General features: G+C 55.1%; 1 protein-coding gene across 3 annotated transcripts in view; it reads right to left on the bottom strand.

Moving 5' to 3' along the window:
* Window positions 1-7,136: 7,136 nt before the first annotated feature.
* VPS37C (VPS37C subunit of ESCRT-I) overlaps window positions 7,137-17,391 on the bottom strand; it is a 29,363-nt gene continuing 19,108 nt past the window's right edge. For 2 of the 3 annotated variants that reach the window (XM_040255914.1, XM_040255916.1), the window contains exons 2-5: window positions 13,723-13,820; window positions 10,201-10,372; window positions 9,400-9,482; window positions 7,137-8,426 (exon numbers count right to left, since the gene is read on the bottom strand). In XM_040255914.1, coding sequence (XP_040111848.1) covers window positions 7,719-8,426; window positions 9,400-9,482; window positions 10,201-10,372; window positions 13,723-13,815 — 1,056 coding nt within the window. In that variant the 5' untranslated portion in view covers window positions 13,816-13,820 and the 3' untranslated portion in view covers window positions 7,137-7,718. Of the gene's footprint in view, window positions 8,427-9,399; window positions 9,483-10,200; window positions 10,373-13,722; window positions 13,821-13,907; window positions 15,590-17,391 lie in introns of those variants that run through there. The other variant, XM_040255915.1, reaches the window with a different exon arrangement.

A 17,391-nucleotide genomic window follows, 5' to 3' on the forward strand; every position in this document is an offset into this window, starting at 1 on the left:
CCTCCATCTGGGCCCTCGCTTGACAGAGAGCAGGGACACTGGCTGTCAAGTCTGAAGGGCACCAGTGCACCTAGTAAATTCTAGCCAATGTGGGGTTTGGGTTCACACAGCTATTAAAAGTGCAAACTAGTTTCTGCCAATTAGAGAGTCAGAGACCAGAACTGAGCATTTCCCTGGGCTGAATAATTAACTGAAATGGTCCCCTCTACCCAGCAGACAGCCTTTGTTGTTCAGCTGCTCAGTCGTGTCCAACTCTTTGTGACCCCACGGACTGCAGCACACCAGGCTTCCCTGTCCTTCACTATCTCCCAGAGCTTGCTGAAACTCATGACCATTGAGTCGATGATGCCTTCCAACCATCTCATCCCCTGTAGTCCCTTCTCCTCCTGCCTTCAATTTTTCCCAGCATCAGGGTCTTTTCCAATGAGTCGGCTCTTTGCATCAGGTGGCCAAAGTACTGGAGCTTCAGCTTCAGCATCAGTCCTTCCAATGAATATTCAGGGTTGATTTCCTTTAGGATATGACTGGTTTGATCTCCTTGAAGTCCAAGGGACTCTCAAGAGTCTTCTCCAGCAGCATCATTTGAAAGCATCAATTCTTCGGTGCTCAGCCTTCTTAATGATCCAGCTCTCACATCTGAACATGACTATTGGAAAAACCATAGCTTTGACTATGTGGGCCCAGAGAGCCTAGACATATTTAACCTTGCAGTGCCCAGGTTTTCTTAATGATGCACCAGAGGAGGATATCTGACCTGGAACTTAAGGGTCTGGTGAAGGGAGAGGCTGGCTCAGGTCTCATTGCCCCCTGGGAATCAGACAGTGACTGGAGAAGAGATTTTGGGGCTGGGGCCTTTTTCCACATGATGTGGCCCTGTGTCCACTGGGAGCAACAGATATCAATGGTCCAATTCACAAAAGCCAACTCTGGAAGAGCAAAAGGAAGTTTCTAGAAGGACATGGCAGGGGTGAGGGGTGTGCTCACATAATGAGGGAGCTGGAGGGGCATGAGCATGCCAGAGAGCCAGGCCAGCCCCCTGTCCCCACCAACACCCTCCAACCAGACTCCCACCCACCCCTTACTTAGGACTCCATCATGGGAGAGCTCAGGGCATGGCCCTACCCCGACCATGCTGGGAATCCAGAAACAGGGACACCCAGTCACCTGGGGGCTAGGAGTCACCCGGCAGAGACTCCTGTCCTGGAGACCCTCCTCAGAGGGAGGATCCTCCAAAGGGAACTGGGGTGCAAAGGGCCTGGGGCACCAAATGTCTCTTATCAGCCCCTTTTCTGAGCAAAAGCTCTTGCATCTATAGCTTGGCCACCATTCGGTGGCCTCATAGCTATCTCGGCCTACTTTAAAAACACACTCCCCCCCCCCCCCAAAAAAAAAACCTGCCTTTGAGCAGAAAGGGGGTTGGGTGATACATCTCTGGAAGGAACATTTTGTTAAGCAACAGAGTGGGAGCTATTCGAACCTCGGAGGTGCCTCTGTCCGCTTCCAGCCGTGGTGGGCAGACACAGCCCACAGGCTGCTGGTCGGTGCTGCTCCTGTGATGAGAAGCTCACGGGATCTCCCTCAGACTTGGAGGGTGCTCCGCTGTGACCTGGGCCCACCCTGGGTCCACACTGTAGCCCCACTCCCTATCCTTCACCCCTCTACGTCAGCCAGAGGGTGGCACCCACCTGTGTAACCCCCCTACCCCGGCCCACTCCCCTGAAGCATGTCATCCACCTGACTCTCATGATTCTCCTCATTCTCCTAGCACATTCTCCTCATGTTATGTCTAGGACACTGCTACTGCTGCTGCTAAGTCGCTTCAGTCGTGTCCGACTCTGTGTGACCCCATAGGGCAGCCCACCAGGCTCCCCCGTCCCTGGGATTCTCCAGGCAAGAACACTGGAGTGGGTTGCCATTTCCTTCTCCAATGCATGAAAGTGAAAAGTGAAGAGGAAGTTGCTCAGTCATGTCCAACTCTTCGCAACCCCATAGACTGCAGCCCACCAGGCTCCTCCGTCCATGGGAATTTCCAGGCAAGAGTACTGGAGTGGGCTGCCATGACTCTGGGGACCCTATAAAAAAGCTCACTCTGACAACCAAGAACCGGGTCTAGCTCCAAACCTGTCATGCCTCTAGGGTCTGGGAGTGATGAATGGGACTACCCTAAAAGGACATTTCAGATGGCCTCATGGCAGCTAACAGAGCTAAGCGTCCTTCTCACCGAGCAAGGAATCTCTGTGAGGCTCTGAATTTGACACTTAGGTTCTGGCCCCGAGCAGCCCACACACAGTGAGAGGCCCACTGCGGTCTGGCAGAGGACACCCAGTGATTTCATGTGGCGGATGCAGGGCGGGGGTGGACGTGGGGGGAGGGCCTGAGAGCCAGAGTGAAGAGCAGCGGGGGCAGCCAGCCCCAAGTGACCAGCCTCACTCTCCATCAAGCCACTTAGAAAGTGGTCCTTCCTCTCTCCAGTCCCTGGGTGCCCCTGGCTACCACTTTGGGAGCAACCCAAAGCTCTGACTTGATTGTGCCTCCCACCACCCTGTGAGATTCTTAGCTTCCTACATAGCTCAGGGGTCTCCTAGCTCTCCCTGGTGCTCTGACATCCCCAGCTCCAAACACACTTGCAAGGCAAGGTCAGAGTTCGGGAGGGGTGAAGGGACCGTAACCCTCTGACCAGAGTGTATGAGGATTCGCAGCTTAGGTTCACCAAGCTTTTCTCAGGACTGTGGTGTCTGATGACTTCTGGAATCACAAAGGTATCTCAGCAGCCAGATCAGAGCTGGGTGCAAGTCTCATCCTGACGCCCCCAGGTGAGTGACTTGGTCACTGAACCACCCACCCGCCCTGCAGTCTCCTCCATCTGTTTAAACTTGGGGGCCAAAGGGCTGCTGAGAGGTGCCCATGAGATAATGCACAGACAAGGTTAATTAAAAGGTGAGGCCCTATTGAGTACTCAAGACTGGTGATTCTCAGCATCTCTGGGCATCACCCACAGGCAGCCTGTCCTGATGAGGACACCTGGCAAGGAAGGAAAAGCAGAAGGGATGATTCAAGGGTCCATCAGAAGCCTGGTCTCCTGACTCCACCAAAGCTGCTCTTCCAGCTGAAAGGCAGAAGATGCCTTCCCAGGGCTCACGATGACCAGGCTGAGCTCAGGGGGAGCTGGAGAGGGAGGCAGGCTGGGTGGTGGCAGAAGACAGCTTGGCTCCACAGCCAGTTTAGCAGCCTGCTGCCCCTCCATCTCCGTTTAGAAATGGGATGCGAAGACTTGGATCCCTGCTGGAGATCCTGGACAGGCAGACAGGCTGTCCTGGTCAGCCCAGCAGGTGGCAGTAATGGGGCCCCTCCTGTGCGCCGATGAGGCTCTCGTGCCACCTAGTGGGCATCTGTGGCCTTGCACCGCCCAAGCTCTGCACCCAGGACACCGCAAGCGTGCTGGTTCCATCTGAAAATGCCTCAGATGGAAAGAAAGCCAGAGAGCAAAAGCCGGAAAGGGAAATACTGTAAAAGCCAAGCCCCCCGGGGGTGAAGGAATAGAGGCGACGATATGCAGAAAGATGGGGCTCTGTGAACGTGAATCAGACAGGCCTTTCAGCAGAGCATGACCCTGAAGGCTGTGGAAGAAATGGCAAAACAAAGAACACTGCCCAGTTCTACACGGATTAAGTCATTAGCCCGTGCGTCCTGAAAGGCATTCAGGATGAAAAAGAGGATATGGTACTCCATACTTTGGAAAAACAGGCTGAGGTTCTTTTCTTTTCAAATCATAGCTTTGTTTGTCCATTCATTTTTGGCCGCACTGGGTCTTCGTTGTGGCACACGGGCTCTTCATCGCTGGTGCAGGCTTTCTCTATTTTTGGCGAGTGGGGGGCTCCTCTTTAGTTGCAGTATCCATGCTTCTCACTGCAGTGGCCTCTCTTGTGTAGCTCGGACTCTAGGGTGTGAGGGCTCGGTAGTTGGGGTAAGTGGGCTTAGTTGCCCTGAGGCATGTGGGATCTTAATTCCTGGACCGGGGATCTAACCTGTGTCCCCAGCATTGGCAGGCAGACTGTTAACCACTGGGCCACCAGGGAAGTCCCAGAAAAAAATTTTAATGAACCCATCTTGCACCTTAGCTCAGTTGGTAAAGAATCTGCCTGCAATGCAGGAGACCCCAGTTTGATTCCTGGGTCAGGAAGATTCTGCTGGAGAAGAGAAAGGCTACCCACTCCAGTATTCTTGGGCTTCCCTGGTGGCTCAGCTGGTAAAGAATCCCCCTGCAAGATGTCCATCAGCAGATGAATGGATAAGAAAGCTGTGGTACATATACACAATGGAATATTACTCAGCCATTAAAAAGAACATATTTCAATCAGTTCTAATGAGGTGGATGAAACTGGAGCCTATTTTACAGAGTGAAGTAAGCCAGAAAGAAAAACACCAATACAGTATACTAACACATATATATGGAATTTAGAAAGATGGTAATGATAACCCTATATGTGAGACAGCAAAAGAGACACAGATGTATAGAACAGTCTTTTGGACTCTGTGGGAGAAGGCGAGGGTGGGATGATTTGAGAGAATAGCATTGAAACATGTATATTATCATATGTGAAACAGATCGCCAGTCCAGGTTCGATGCATGAGACAGGGTGCTCAGGGCTGGTGCACTGGGATGACCCAGAGGGATGGGATGGGGAGGGAGGTGGGAGAGGGGTTCAGGATGGGGAACATGTACACCCATGGCTGATTCATGTCAATGTATGACAAAACCACTACAATATTGTAAAGTAACTAGCCTCCAATTAAAATAAATAAAAAAGAATCCCCCTGCAATGCAGGAGACCTGGGTTTGATCCCTCAGTTGGCAAGATCTCCTGGAGAAGGGAAAGGCTACACCCACCTCAGTATTCTGGCCTGGAGAATTCCATGGACAGTACAGTCCATGAGGTTGCAAAAAGTCGGACACGACTGAGCGACTTTCACTTTCACTTTTTGTGCATAGAAAACACTAAAATCACTAACTGAGCTATCTGATCATCACAACTAACAGTCACATTTTTTCTTTTTAACCAAGATATGTGTCTGACTGCATACATTCCCAAGCCAAAACTGTATCTATACTGGCTTTTCTGAGCTACTGAGAGGCTGTTTCCTGATTAATAGTCCTATAGTAGGGTCCCTCAATAAAACAAACCCACAGCTCGTAATACTGTGCATTTTTCTTTCAGTTGACAGTTTGGGTGACCACAAAGGGACCCACAGCAGACTTATCTCTTTCACCTGATATTCTCCAAGGATCTGGAGCCCTGGTACCAACAAGGGCCCCTTGAGCCTGTCTGCCTTCTCACTAGTCCAGAATACTGGGTGACTCTCTCCTGAGCCTCAGAGCTCTCATCTTGTCTGACAATCCTGAGTTCAATTTGGTAGCAGTTAAAAAGGTACCTGATTTCTCAGTTGAAAGATACAAAGAAAGGGCTCAGCTGAAAGATACTGAGGAAATTGTCCGGTTGAGAGACACTGAGGTTTGGACAGGGTGATTAGGTAGGCAGTTGGCCTGACATCTTTCACAAAATTGGCAGTTTAATGGGGTTTGTCAGGACAAAAGTGAAGATACCATACAAGGCCTTTAAGCTCCAAAGATAAGGGACACAGCTCTCACCAGCTATTCATGATTTTCTCAGGCAACTGAGAAATGAAAAGAACTGGTGAAAGGCGAATCCTCATGATATCCAGCAGCCCCGCAGGGAAATCCACTTGTTACTTTTAAAAACTACCTAGTCCAGGGACCCTCACATGAAGACTGGCCATCCAGGGATCTGCATGCCCACAGTGATTTTAGACTGCTAAAGGGAGAAACGGAGACACATAAGAGAGCTAGAACAACCGTAGGGTGACACCTAGAGGTGCTTGCTAGCACCTATTCCCTAGTCAAAATATATACACTGGCTTCTCCCCCTACCTCTTTGGAGCATCTTTTCAGAGGTACTGAGGGTTTGTTCCTCAGGCTATAACCTGCCGTAAGATCTGCAAGTAAAACTGAAATCCACAAGTCTTACGTTTTCCTTTCAGTTGACAAAATCCATGTCCCACACAGGCAGCCACTTCTCAAATTCACTGCAGCTTCATGGACAGAAGAGCCGTAACTCATCAAAGTTTATTATGGCAATTAATTATACAAACATACCAGAGATCGCTCATCCAGTACAGAAGTACTCGAACCAGTGGAGTCCATTAGTGATTTCTCTGTATAAATAACTTATGAGAAGCAAGCACGACTGGTCAGGGACCGACAGGGCTGGCTGAGCATCTCATCGCACGCACCCACTGATGGCACGCAGGCCGGGCGGGGCGGGAGGGGCAGGCACCAGAAGGTCGCGTTTCCTCTTTGGCCCCCAGCACCCCAGGCCCACCAGGTGCTGGGTACTCGGGTAATGGACAATTCAAGGCACATATGACTTCCTAACAGATAGCAGCTCCAGAGTCTGCCCTTGAGACCTGGTTCACATCTGGTAACCACCAAGGTAATGCTTCATTCATCACAACCCCCTTTGGTCTATTGTCATTTTTATTACTGAACTGGGTGCTGAAAGCCCCCAGCATGGTGGGGCCTGTGTGTGGCTCAGAGTCATTGTCCCTGCCCTTTACATTCTGAAGATAAGAGAGATGCAAAGAAATGACTCCGACATAGGGATGGTGTTTTACAAAGCACCACAGGAGAAGTAACTGTTAGCGCATCTTTTGATGTCTGTCTTAGGAGGGCTTTAGGGGGTCATGAAGAGTTACAGGAGAGAGTCAAAGGAAGGGAGGGGGCTGCTGTGGATGAGATTCAAGGCACTAAAGGAGTGGACAGGATGGGGTTGAGCCATAGAAGTCAACCAGAAGCAGGGAGATCCAGACAGGAGAGGTGGCCGGGGAGGCAACCCAGCCTTCTGCTCCTAAATGAGCCCTTGATTTGACCACAGTCTCCTGGACAAGAACTGCCCGCTCTCCTGCAGCCAGAGGGTCCAAGGCAGTCCCTGGATTCTCCAACCAGAGCCAGCAAGGTCTGGGATCCGCCTGCACGGCCCTCGGCCTGCTCCCTGCACGGGGAGCACACAGGACACACTGACCTGACATCAGTCTGTCAGAGTCCTGTTACGGCTTTATGTGACGTGAAAATCACTCATTGTTTTGCGAACCTCTGTTCTCTCCCCCTGATCCAACTCTGCCATGGAGCGTGCGATGGGCCATCCTTGAACACACACAGAGACACAGAGAGCTGCCTCTCTTGGAGTGGGCACCGTGGTTGCACTCGCTAAATCCCAGAGAAGAGGGAGGGAGTGAGCAGGGGCCGGCCAGCCCCTCGCTGAGATAACTCTGCACTGGGTTCAGGCATCCGTGAGTCCGTGCAGTCATGAGGAGATGTCCACAGGCGCGGGCACCCACGGGGAGGACTGAACTCCCTGCCTGGTGAGCACCAGGAAAGCTATCGCCCGCCACAGAAGCCAGGTGCTCCCTTCCCCTGGGAGGCCCAGAGGCCCTGGGACCGCCTGGTGTGGCCAAGCCAGTCACAGTGCCTGGTCAGCCTTTCCAGACCTGTGCACTCCCAGCTGGGACCCCTCAGGCTGCTGGGGTGACCCAAGTCCACGTGGAGCCAACTCCACTTAATTTAGCCTCGAATCTCAGCAAGGGGTGGGCTGAAGGCTGTGGTACAGGTGGGAGTAGGGAAGGGCCGAGGGCCAGGACTGTGCCTAATAGCCAGGCCAGGTGGGACCCTGAGGCGGGGGGAACCCATAGGGAGGAGCGGGCCCGGGGGGATAGGGGGGCTGGAGGGGGCCTGAGGGCTGGGGCTGTGTGGGGTACGGAGGTTTTCCTCCTGTTGAGAGGTAGGGGGGCTGCTGAGGATAACCAGGACTGGGGGCCCGGCTCCCCACCACGGGGTACCCGGGTCCAGGGGCACCAGTGGGGGCCACGGGATAGCCCAGCCGGGGCGGCGTGCTCCTCTGCGGGGACCAGGAGTAGCCCGACGGGGCCCTGGCTCCCGGCTGGGCTGCGGGGTATGGGGGCCCCAAAGGCCCACTGTAGGAAAAGGAGGGCTGGGGCACCACGGGGAAGGGGGCCGGCGGGAGCGCTCCGTGGGCGGTGGGGCCCACGGACATGCCTGGAGAGGGGCTGTAGGGCAAAGGGTAGGGAGGGATCACTGAGGGCGGCGGCAGCGGCTGTGGCTGAGTGTCTTCGGCTGGCGGGGGCGTCGCCTGCGGGCCAGGGCGCAGTGGCGGGGGCGGGCGTGGAGGAGGGGCATCCCCTGCCGGCTCCAGGGAGGCCCTGGGCTTTCTCATCACATCCTGGAGCTTCTCCACGCGAACCCGGCGCAGATGCGACAGTGTTCTCATGGAGGAGAAATTCTCCAGGAACGTGTCCAGGGGCATCTCGCCCTCCAGGAACTTCTCAGCCATGGCCTGGAAGACACAAGCTCCAGTGGCATCGGATCTGCCAGGATGGAGGCCACCTGAATACCGCTGGGTCAGAGGTCAGCTGCAGCCCCACCCCCACCCCAGCCAGGCGGGAGCTGCCTTCTTTGTCCTCCGCTTTGGGAATTTCTCTCTACGGCTCTTCTCACTGGTGATATATTATTACACAAGCACGTGTTTAATTTATCCTGTCTCCCCCACCAAGATGTCAGCTCCCGGAGGGTGGGGACCACCTGTCACGGCCACCGCTGTTCCCCACCCCGGCACCATGCCCGGCTCATGCCAGATGCTAAATTGGGTGTCGACTGACCAGATGAACACTGGCTCCCTGGTCACTAGCACAACCCAGCCCAGCCAGGGGCTGAGGGGCCTGGCAGAGGGCAGAGAGATGTGAGAGAGCCAGTCTGCCGATAGAGAGTGAAGACGGGCCCAGAGGGAAGCAAGAGAGAGCTACCAGGAGAGGGGAGGGGTTGGTGGCCTGGCTTCAGCCCTCGAGGGTACCTGTTTACTGCCCTCCCCCACCCCCAGGCCTGCAGCTGCCCCACAGCTGTGCCATCCATCGTCCATTTCCGCCTCAACTAGTGAGACTGGGTTCCTGTTCCCTGCATCCAAAAGGGCCTCCATGGGGACTACAGGTGGAGGGACCATTCATCTCTGCCATCTACTAGAGCCTGGGTCCTGCTCCCTGCAGATGCAGGTACTCAGGACAAGAGCTCCTGCTCCCGAGGAGCGGGACCCCTGGCTTCTCCCCTCTCCTGGAGCTGCCTGGTCTCTTCTGCTGCCCTCTGGCCTCTCTTCACTCTCTGTGTGCAGACCAGCTCTGGGTGGAAGGCGCTGCCAGGCCCCACAGCCCCTGGGTGGGCTGTTCTAGTGACCTTGGAGCCAGTGTTCACCTGGTCAGTGTTCATCTGCTCCAGGGGCCGACTCTGCAAGGAAGACCGGGTGTCAACAGCTGTCTCACCTCGGACTCTTCTTCAATCTTCATGCTTTCGATCTGCAGAAGGTCCAACAAGGTCCCTAGCTGCAGTGCTGAGGAGAACTTCTCTGGAAGGGAGGGCAGAAAGGTTGACATTTCAAAAGTGCCTCTTGAGGCTGTGATAGAGGCCGAGGTTTCGGCAAGGGTCCTGGAGAGTCCTATGTGCCAGTCCTATGTGGACCTACCCTTAGAGGCAGGGGCCCTGCCTCTGCCCTGGGGTCTCAGCAGAACTCCCTTCTGTCGGTTCCCTCTGGTCAGCTTCCTGAGCTGACAGGAGCTCAGTGAACAGACCCTGGCTCCCTGGCTCCCCATGCTGGCCGGGAAAGCAAGAGGCCTCAGGCTCTGCCCACCCAGCCTAATCTGCCCAGGGGGTTACTTCCTCTGTCTGAGCATCAAGTCCTCCACCTTGAGGACCAGACGGCCCTCACCTCCTCGGATGGCAGGCTGGGACACAGAAAGCCCAGACCAGGCTCTCCAGATTCAAATCCCAACTCCACCTCTACATAGCCGCGGAGCCCTGGCCAAGCTCCCGCGTCTCTCTGAGTCTCACTCCTCTCATCTACAATGAGAACAATGATAGGACCTACCCTTAGATGGCTGCTAAAGCACTTAGCCAGGCAGGGGATGTAGTAGCCTGCAGGAACTGCTGGCCCCTTCCTGTCCTGGGGAGGGAGAGGGAATCTTTTTTTCCAGGAGATTCCAGCAGCTCCCCTAGCCCCATGGGGAACAGGGGCCCCGAGTGAAGAGAGGCACCCCTGGGGCACATTCCCGGGGCTGGTCACCTACCCAGCTTCGCCTTCTGCTCCTGGCACCGTTCCACCAGCTTCCGGAGCTCCTGGTACTTGTCTGAGAGGTTCGAGCGGCTGATCTCCAGTGGACCCTGGAACTCCAGGTTCCGTTCGGCCAGGCTGCGGTTGGTGGCCAGCGCCATTTCCCGCTCCAGCTGCAGATCCTGGACCTACAGGGCAAGATACCTGACCATGAGACCTGCCACTCAGCTCTTGGCAGGCTGGGCCAGGGGCTCCTGGGACCTGTTGCTTAGAGGGGAAGCCAGACAACACTCTGTCCCCAGTTAAGAGTCAGACGGCATGTTAAGTGCATACTAAGTCGCTTCAGTCGCGTCCCACTCTGTGATACTGTGGACTGTAGCTGGCCAGGCTCCTCTGTCCATGGGATTCTCCAGGCCAGAAAACTGGAGTGGGTTGCCATGCCTTTCTCTAGGGGATGTTCCCAACCCAGGGATTGAACCTATGTCTCTTAAGTCTCCTGTATTGGCAGGCGGATTCTTTACCACTAGTGCCCCCGGGAAGCCCAGAGTCAGATGGACCTGGGTTCAAACTCTGAGCAAAGCACTCTGACCCAGATGCCTCACGAAACCTTAACCCAACAGCCTCTGTGGCAGAGGCACGTGGGGAGCGGGCATTGAGGGACATGTGATGAGCTGGAGGAGCCTGCCGTGCGTGGGCTGTGTGGAGCTCCAGGGAGGGGGCAGGGAGAGTCAGAGGCTTCCCAGAAGGAAGGGACCAAAAGAACTCATCCCCAGGATTCAGAGGTAAGAGACCTCCTCTGAGGTGCACTAACGTAAGGCCAGAACACAGGCTGGACACACAAGGAAGCCCCCAAATAAAGTTAGTCTGAGGAGTGGGAAAGCCAGGGCCAGCCTGAGACCTGATTCCAGACAGACCTGCCCTGACTCCTCCACGTGTGTCCTGCAGAGAAGCTATGCAGATGAGCTCACAGCGGGCCCCCTGGAGAATTGGAGGGGAGTCCTCAGGTGAGCCCCTGCACAAGCCTGGCTGAGACCACGTCCCCAGGCTGAGCGGCGCTCTTCCCCTCAGCAAGGCCCTTCCTGGTCGCCAGCCCGTAAGGCGGCAGCCTCAGAAACCCTTCCCAGACCCGCTCTGACCTGAAGCCCCATCCATTTATCAGGGAGAGGAGGGCGGAGAAACAGACCCACACCCCTGCGGGAGCGGGGAGTACACGCCAGCATGTCACCAGGGGCACCAGCGCCCCCAGCTGGGCTCAGGGCGCAGCTCGGCAAGACCAGCTTCCACCAGGAACCACTGAGCAGCTTCTCCACCATGGTGTGCACGTGGCGAGCTCCTCCTGACTGGCTCGACCCTGAGCAGATGCAGGAAGCCATGGGCGTCCTAGAGGAGGGGGTTTCGGAGGGTCTGGAGCCCTGTGCTCTGGGGTGGGCTGGGAGCCTGCCCTTCGAGCTCCAGGCTACCAGAAATTGTGGTAGCCACGGCCTCCCAGGTCTGCGCCCTCACCTGACTGTCACAAACACCCTCTGGAGCGGCTCAGCAAGGGCTCTGACTCAGGACGCCTGCACTGTGGAGTTCCAATCTCATTTTCATCAGCCATGAAAGCTTTCCTTCTCTTATGTGGCAGACCCAGAGGGGTGCCTGAAGTACCCTGCTCAGCTGCCCCTTAAGGGGTCCCAGATCCCCAGTGGATGTGTCTTCTTTATATCACCACTGCCTTTTCCCTGGGTTTTAGCCAGTGAATCTATGCCGGACACTTTCCCCTAAACCTGGTCCTACCTGTTTCTGGCCCCTCTCCCCAGAGCCTTCCCCAAATCTTTCTCCATCAGGAGTTCATAATGAAGCCCTTGACCCTCATTTTAAGAGGTCAATAAGACAGTCCAAGCACCCCACCCAGAAGACCCCAGAACACACCACAGTTCCACAGGGAGAGCGGTCCCCTGCTCTTATCTCCAAGCAACGTCCACAGCCCAAACTCAGTGAGCTCCTGTTCCTCCTTGAATCCCACAGCGATGTTCACGTCTCACAGCCCATGGGAGGAACCCTGTCCACGGGGTCTCATGAGTCTACAGATCTCATTCTTCACTTCCCCGCGATCCCGTGAGTGTTCTTCCCTTCTGAGAATTCAAATCAATTAGTCGGGCACAGCTGCATGTCACAAACTCAACTTGCCTTTTGCCTACGAGGTTGTTTCTGCTGACATTTTCCGTGATTCTGTGCTTCGCCACACCTCCCATGGGCCTGCCTAGCTTGGAGGTCAATGAATTCTAGTTATGTAATTTGGCCTGCTTCTACGAAGTTCTGTGCCCTTGAGAACAGGACTTGGCGTTCCCGTCACACCGTGCTCGCAGCAGACTGGAAAAGCACTTGGTGTTTAACATGTGAAGACAGGGGATGAAGGCCGGCATCGAGTTAGCTTGGAGCCGGGCCCTGGCTGAGCTCACAGCCTCACTCTCTCTAGGAGGCAGCCTTGGAGTTTAACCAACACCAGCCTCGCTCTGGGTGGTAGGACGTACCACATCTGGGCCCAGGGCCTCCCCTCACACCCTGCCCGGCACCCCGTGCCCTCCAGCCCTGGCGAAGGCTGCTCTTGCAGGGAGAGGGGTGGTGGGGCAGCCGGAGCACCAGCAAGGAAGGAGCCAGGACCAGGCCTGGCTGCAGAGCCCCTCAAGCAGAGGGAAGAGGTCTGCAGAGGCAGAGGTAGGAGAAGTTGGATGGCTAGGTTTCCCTTTTCTGGGGTCAGGCACTGTGAATATACAGAAGAGACAAACGCACGGTTCATCAGCAAAGACAGAAGCATATGCCAAAGGCTGACCAATGACCTCGCCAAAATGTGCCCGTGTCTCCCGACCATCAGGGGCAGGAGGCGGCGGTGTGCGGACTGCGGCCACTCAAGGCATGGCCGGGGGCATGGCCAGCTCTGCAGCCACGGCCAGCTCTGCAGCCACACCTGGTCAACTGACCTCTTTGACCTTGCAGGGGAGTCACAGGGTCAAGGTGATGGGAAGGGCAGGGAGCGCCCTTTATAAAATGTAAAGCTCTGTACTTTCAGAAGGTGGCTTATTCCCGTGAGGATGGTGACTAGGAGCTGTAGGTGATTAGGTGTCTGTTATGACTGAAAGGGATTAAACAGGAGATGAGCCTAATCCCAGTCCCAGAATGGCTCTCCTAGAGATGCAGGCCAAAAGGTTGTAGGTGAAAGGCGGCTACACAACAGACCCAGTGCTTTTAGAAATGCCTCCAAACCCAGGCTGGAGCAACAGGGTAGGGGCTCCAGGGGCATGTGGGTCCCTGAAGACACCAGGAGCCAGAGTTGGCTGCGGGCCCTGGACTCCCTGGCTCTGCCCTTCCTCCCTCCCCAGAACTCCCAGAGGGCCCAGGAACCGGACTGAGACCCAGGGGCTCCTCTGGCTGGGCCTAAATCAGGGTGAAGGCCACAGAAAAGGGAAAGAGACCTGGCCCAAACTCCCAACCAGCCAGCATCCCTGAGGAGGGCCCCAGTCCCATCCGCCATCTCTGCCCCCATGACAGCCTCCCCTACCTCCGGGGAGTCTTGGGCCAGTCGGTCGATGGCCTCCGGGTCGTTCTGCATCTCCTTCAGCTCCTCCAGGGTCTTGTCTTTTAGCGTTTCCATCTTTCCTGGGATCACAGAAGGACACTGAAGTGAGAAAGGGGCGGTTCAGGTGGAAGGGACCCCCGAGCCCATGTTCAGCATCTGTTAAAGACCAACTGGAGTTTCCGAGCAATGCTGCCAGTCCACAGGGAGGTCCAGGGAGGGCCCAGTCTGGCTACCCTGCCCATCCTGTTCCCAGGGAGACCAAGAAGCTGCTCTTTCACCCCATGAACCGCAGGATATGCAGAGGAACCAGGCAGCCAGAGGCAAAACCACGATTCCTGGAGGTGTTAGATGAAGCTCCCCAAGAAGCAGACAGGAAAGGCAGGAGGAGGAAGGCGGACAGCCAGGGACGGAGACTAAACTTGGCCCAAGGGCGCCTGCGAGCCCTGATGCCAGCACACACCCTAGGAGGTATCTATTTCTGTCTGAACAGAAATGTCTTGCTGGCTTTGGGCGCCTCCCCGCCTGTCATGTTTAGCACACCAACCACCTTGGGTTTGCCACAAGCATTCTCTGCAGCTCCACGTGCCACAAAACGAACCCTCATGTGCCACAAAAACGAACTGTCACGTTCATGTCCTCATCAGAGAAGAACCAGAAATCGCCACCAAACTGGCCCCTGCGGGGACCAGAGGAAAGGAAATCGACCGACCGAACAGGACGCCTGCTTTGATCGAAGAGCTGGTTTCCGCAGCCCTCTCCCCATCACTCTGCCCAGGGGGATGCGGATCGATGACCGTATGACACGAGGTCACAGCCAGGCCCCAGGAGGACGGAGCTCCAGGGAGAAGAGGAAGCACACACTCAGGGCTCACTTCCCTTCTGCTGACAGCATTCTCTGTTCTCATCATTTTCAGACACGTGTTTTATAGCCTGGATTTTTCACTACAAAGGCTCTGACAGTTTTCCTAGGATCCTGATGCTACAGAAACCTGGAGTCCCCCATCACCCCTCTGCACTATGGCTCGGTGGGAATGATGACTGGGCTGAGGGGGTGCCGCGGAGTCCAGGCCCAGGGTTACGGGGCCTGTGTGTCTAGAGGTGACCTCCAGGCTTGCTTCCTCATCTGGACTAGGAGGGGAAGGCATCTCCAGGGCAGCAGAAAGACAAAGGAGAAACCCATCAATGGAGACCACGTGACACCTCTGCCAGGAAGGCCCAGGTTCAGCCTTCATGCTCCAGTGTAGCTATTAAAGGTGCCCCCCATTCATGCTCCAAAGTGTCCTGGTTTAGATAACCGATTAAATAGTCACCTGACTTCTATAGGGCCACCCCCACTTTCTGTTACCTACTGAGGGCTGAATGTTGCCCCCAACCTCCATGACAAGGATGCCAAGCTTTGCTGAGCACCCCCCGGGGGGACGCTCGCTGTGAACGCAGGAGCCACAGCTGCACCCTCAGAGCCCTGCATCGTAGGCCAGAGCGGGGCCAAGAAATCTCCCAAAGATGCGGACGCAACTGGTCCGAGGCCAGATTCTGAGGAAGACAACGGCTCACTGCTGGTTGTGTGCAATGGAGGCCACTAGGGACTGGGCACTGTGGTGCGAGTTTTACAACGCACCACCTCTCCTGCTCCTGCGAGGTGGGGGCAGCTGTCCCACTGGTGGGCGGGGATCAGAAAGGTTACAAGGGGCAGAGTCAGAATTCTGCCCTCTGTCTACACCTCACTCTGAGACTCCCGACAAGCTTGGTCTAAAGGTTGACGGTAAGGGTCTGGGGAAGAAGCAGACCTGGGGAGGCCCCCCTTGTTGTTGTTTAGTCACTAAGTCGTGTCCAATTCTTTCATGACCCCATGCACTGCAGTCTGCCAGGTTCTTCTGTCCATGGGATTTCCCGGGGAAGAATACTGGAGTTGGTTGCCATTTCTTTCTCTAGGGGATCTTTCTGACCCAGGGATTGAACCCACATCTCCCATGTCTCCTGCTCTGGCAGGCGGATTCCTTACCACTGAGCCACTAGGGAAGACCACTGGGGAGGCCTCCCCCACCCCGCACTTATTACTCTGCAAAGCCAGTGAGTGTGCCACGAGTGAGATGAACCAGGGGAATGGAGCAACATTCTGCAGACCTGGAATGTCAGGGGTCTGGGCTCCGTCAGACTGACCTCGTCTGAGTCCCAGTCCCTGCCACTTGCCACTGTGGGAAGTGGCTCAGTGAACTCACCCTTGGCCTTGGGTTCTTCATCTGTAAAATGGGTCAGTGCAATGGTCAACACAGGCAAAGTGCTGGCTCAGTGTGAGGCCTGGCCTAAAACAAATGCTGACAGGAGGCTCCAATGCTGCAGGGTACTTATTGGTTACTAAAGCCTCCAACATAGCCCAGACTTGCTGGGCCTCAGTGGCAGCTGGCCTGGCTCCACCCACCAGGGGAGGGACCTGCCACACGAGGGTGCCTGCTCCTTTCCAAAGTTAGGGCTGGGCACAGAGACACCCCCAGACTGAGGATGGACGCTCCAGTGTAGGCAGCTGGCTGGCTGCAGACAAACAGTGCAGTTTCCGCAGTGCCACCTGAGGGGGCCCCAGCAGGTCCAGACACGCTCACCATGCTCCCGCTCCCCGGGATGGGCCCCCACTCTCCCCCGAACACTTACCAAGGGAGGTGGCCCCAGCCAGGCACGGTGAGACCACATTCAAGGTGGCACAGCCTCAAGAGCTGATGGCACACTTTTCGGTCTCAGGACACCTGTCACTCCTAACACTATGGAGGCCTCAAAGAGTTCTCATTTACGTGGATCTTAGCTATTGATAAATATCAAAATTAAAAGTGAGGGATTCTTAAAACACAAGAACACAAAAGCATACACATACTTGCCGTCAGAAGGATGTTGTGTCGTGAACCCTCTGAAAACTTCCCTGTGTACTCGTTCAAGAAAGAAAGGAAAAAGGAAAATAATGCCTTAGGTTACAAAAACCACTCTGACCTCATGGACAGCCTGACAGGGTTCTCAGAGATCCCCCGGAACACACTTTGAGAACCACTGGCCTTAGATGTTAGGTGCATAGACTCAGGAGCCAGACTGCCTAAGTGTGAAGCTCATTTCTGCCACTTACTAGGTGTGTTAATTTCGCTGTGCCCAGTTTCTCCAGCTGTGAAACAGCAGTGCCTGGCACACTGTAGCATTACGTTAGTCTTTGTTGTCACCAGGATGCCCGTAACCTCATTACACAGTGAGTCTCGCTATTATCCAACCTCAGAGACGAGGCTCAGAGAGGTGTCTAGGGTCACCAGGCCCGGAGGGGGCAGTGCCGGAACCAGTCCAGGACTCTTCTCACCATCTGCAGCGGATTCGCCGGGGGTCCCTGCTGAAAGCCAGAGTCCCATGTTCCCTAGACCCAGAACTTCAGCATCTCCACGATTCATTCATTCTTTGTTTCTTCCTCCCTTCCTTCCTTCTTTCCAGTTTTACTGAGATATAACTCACATATAGCACTGTGTAAGTTTAAGGTGTAGAACATAATGATTTGACTCACATCATGAGATGATGACCATAATTTTAGGGAACATCCATCATTTCCTACAGGTAACAAAATTAAAGAAATAGGAAAAACCTTCTGTGTGTGTGATGAGAACTCTCAAGACTTTCCTTCTTAACGAC

This window comes from Oryx dammah, unplaced genomic scaffold, assembly GCF_014754425.2.
Source record: "Oryx dammah isolate SB20612 unplaced genomic scaffold, SCBI_Odam_1.1 HiC_scaffold_15, whole genome shotgun sequence".
NCBI lineage: Eukaryota > Metazoa > Chordata > Mammalia > Artiodactyla > Bovidae > Oryx > Oryx dammah.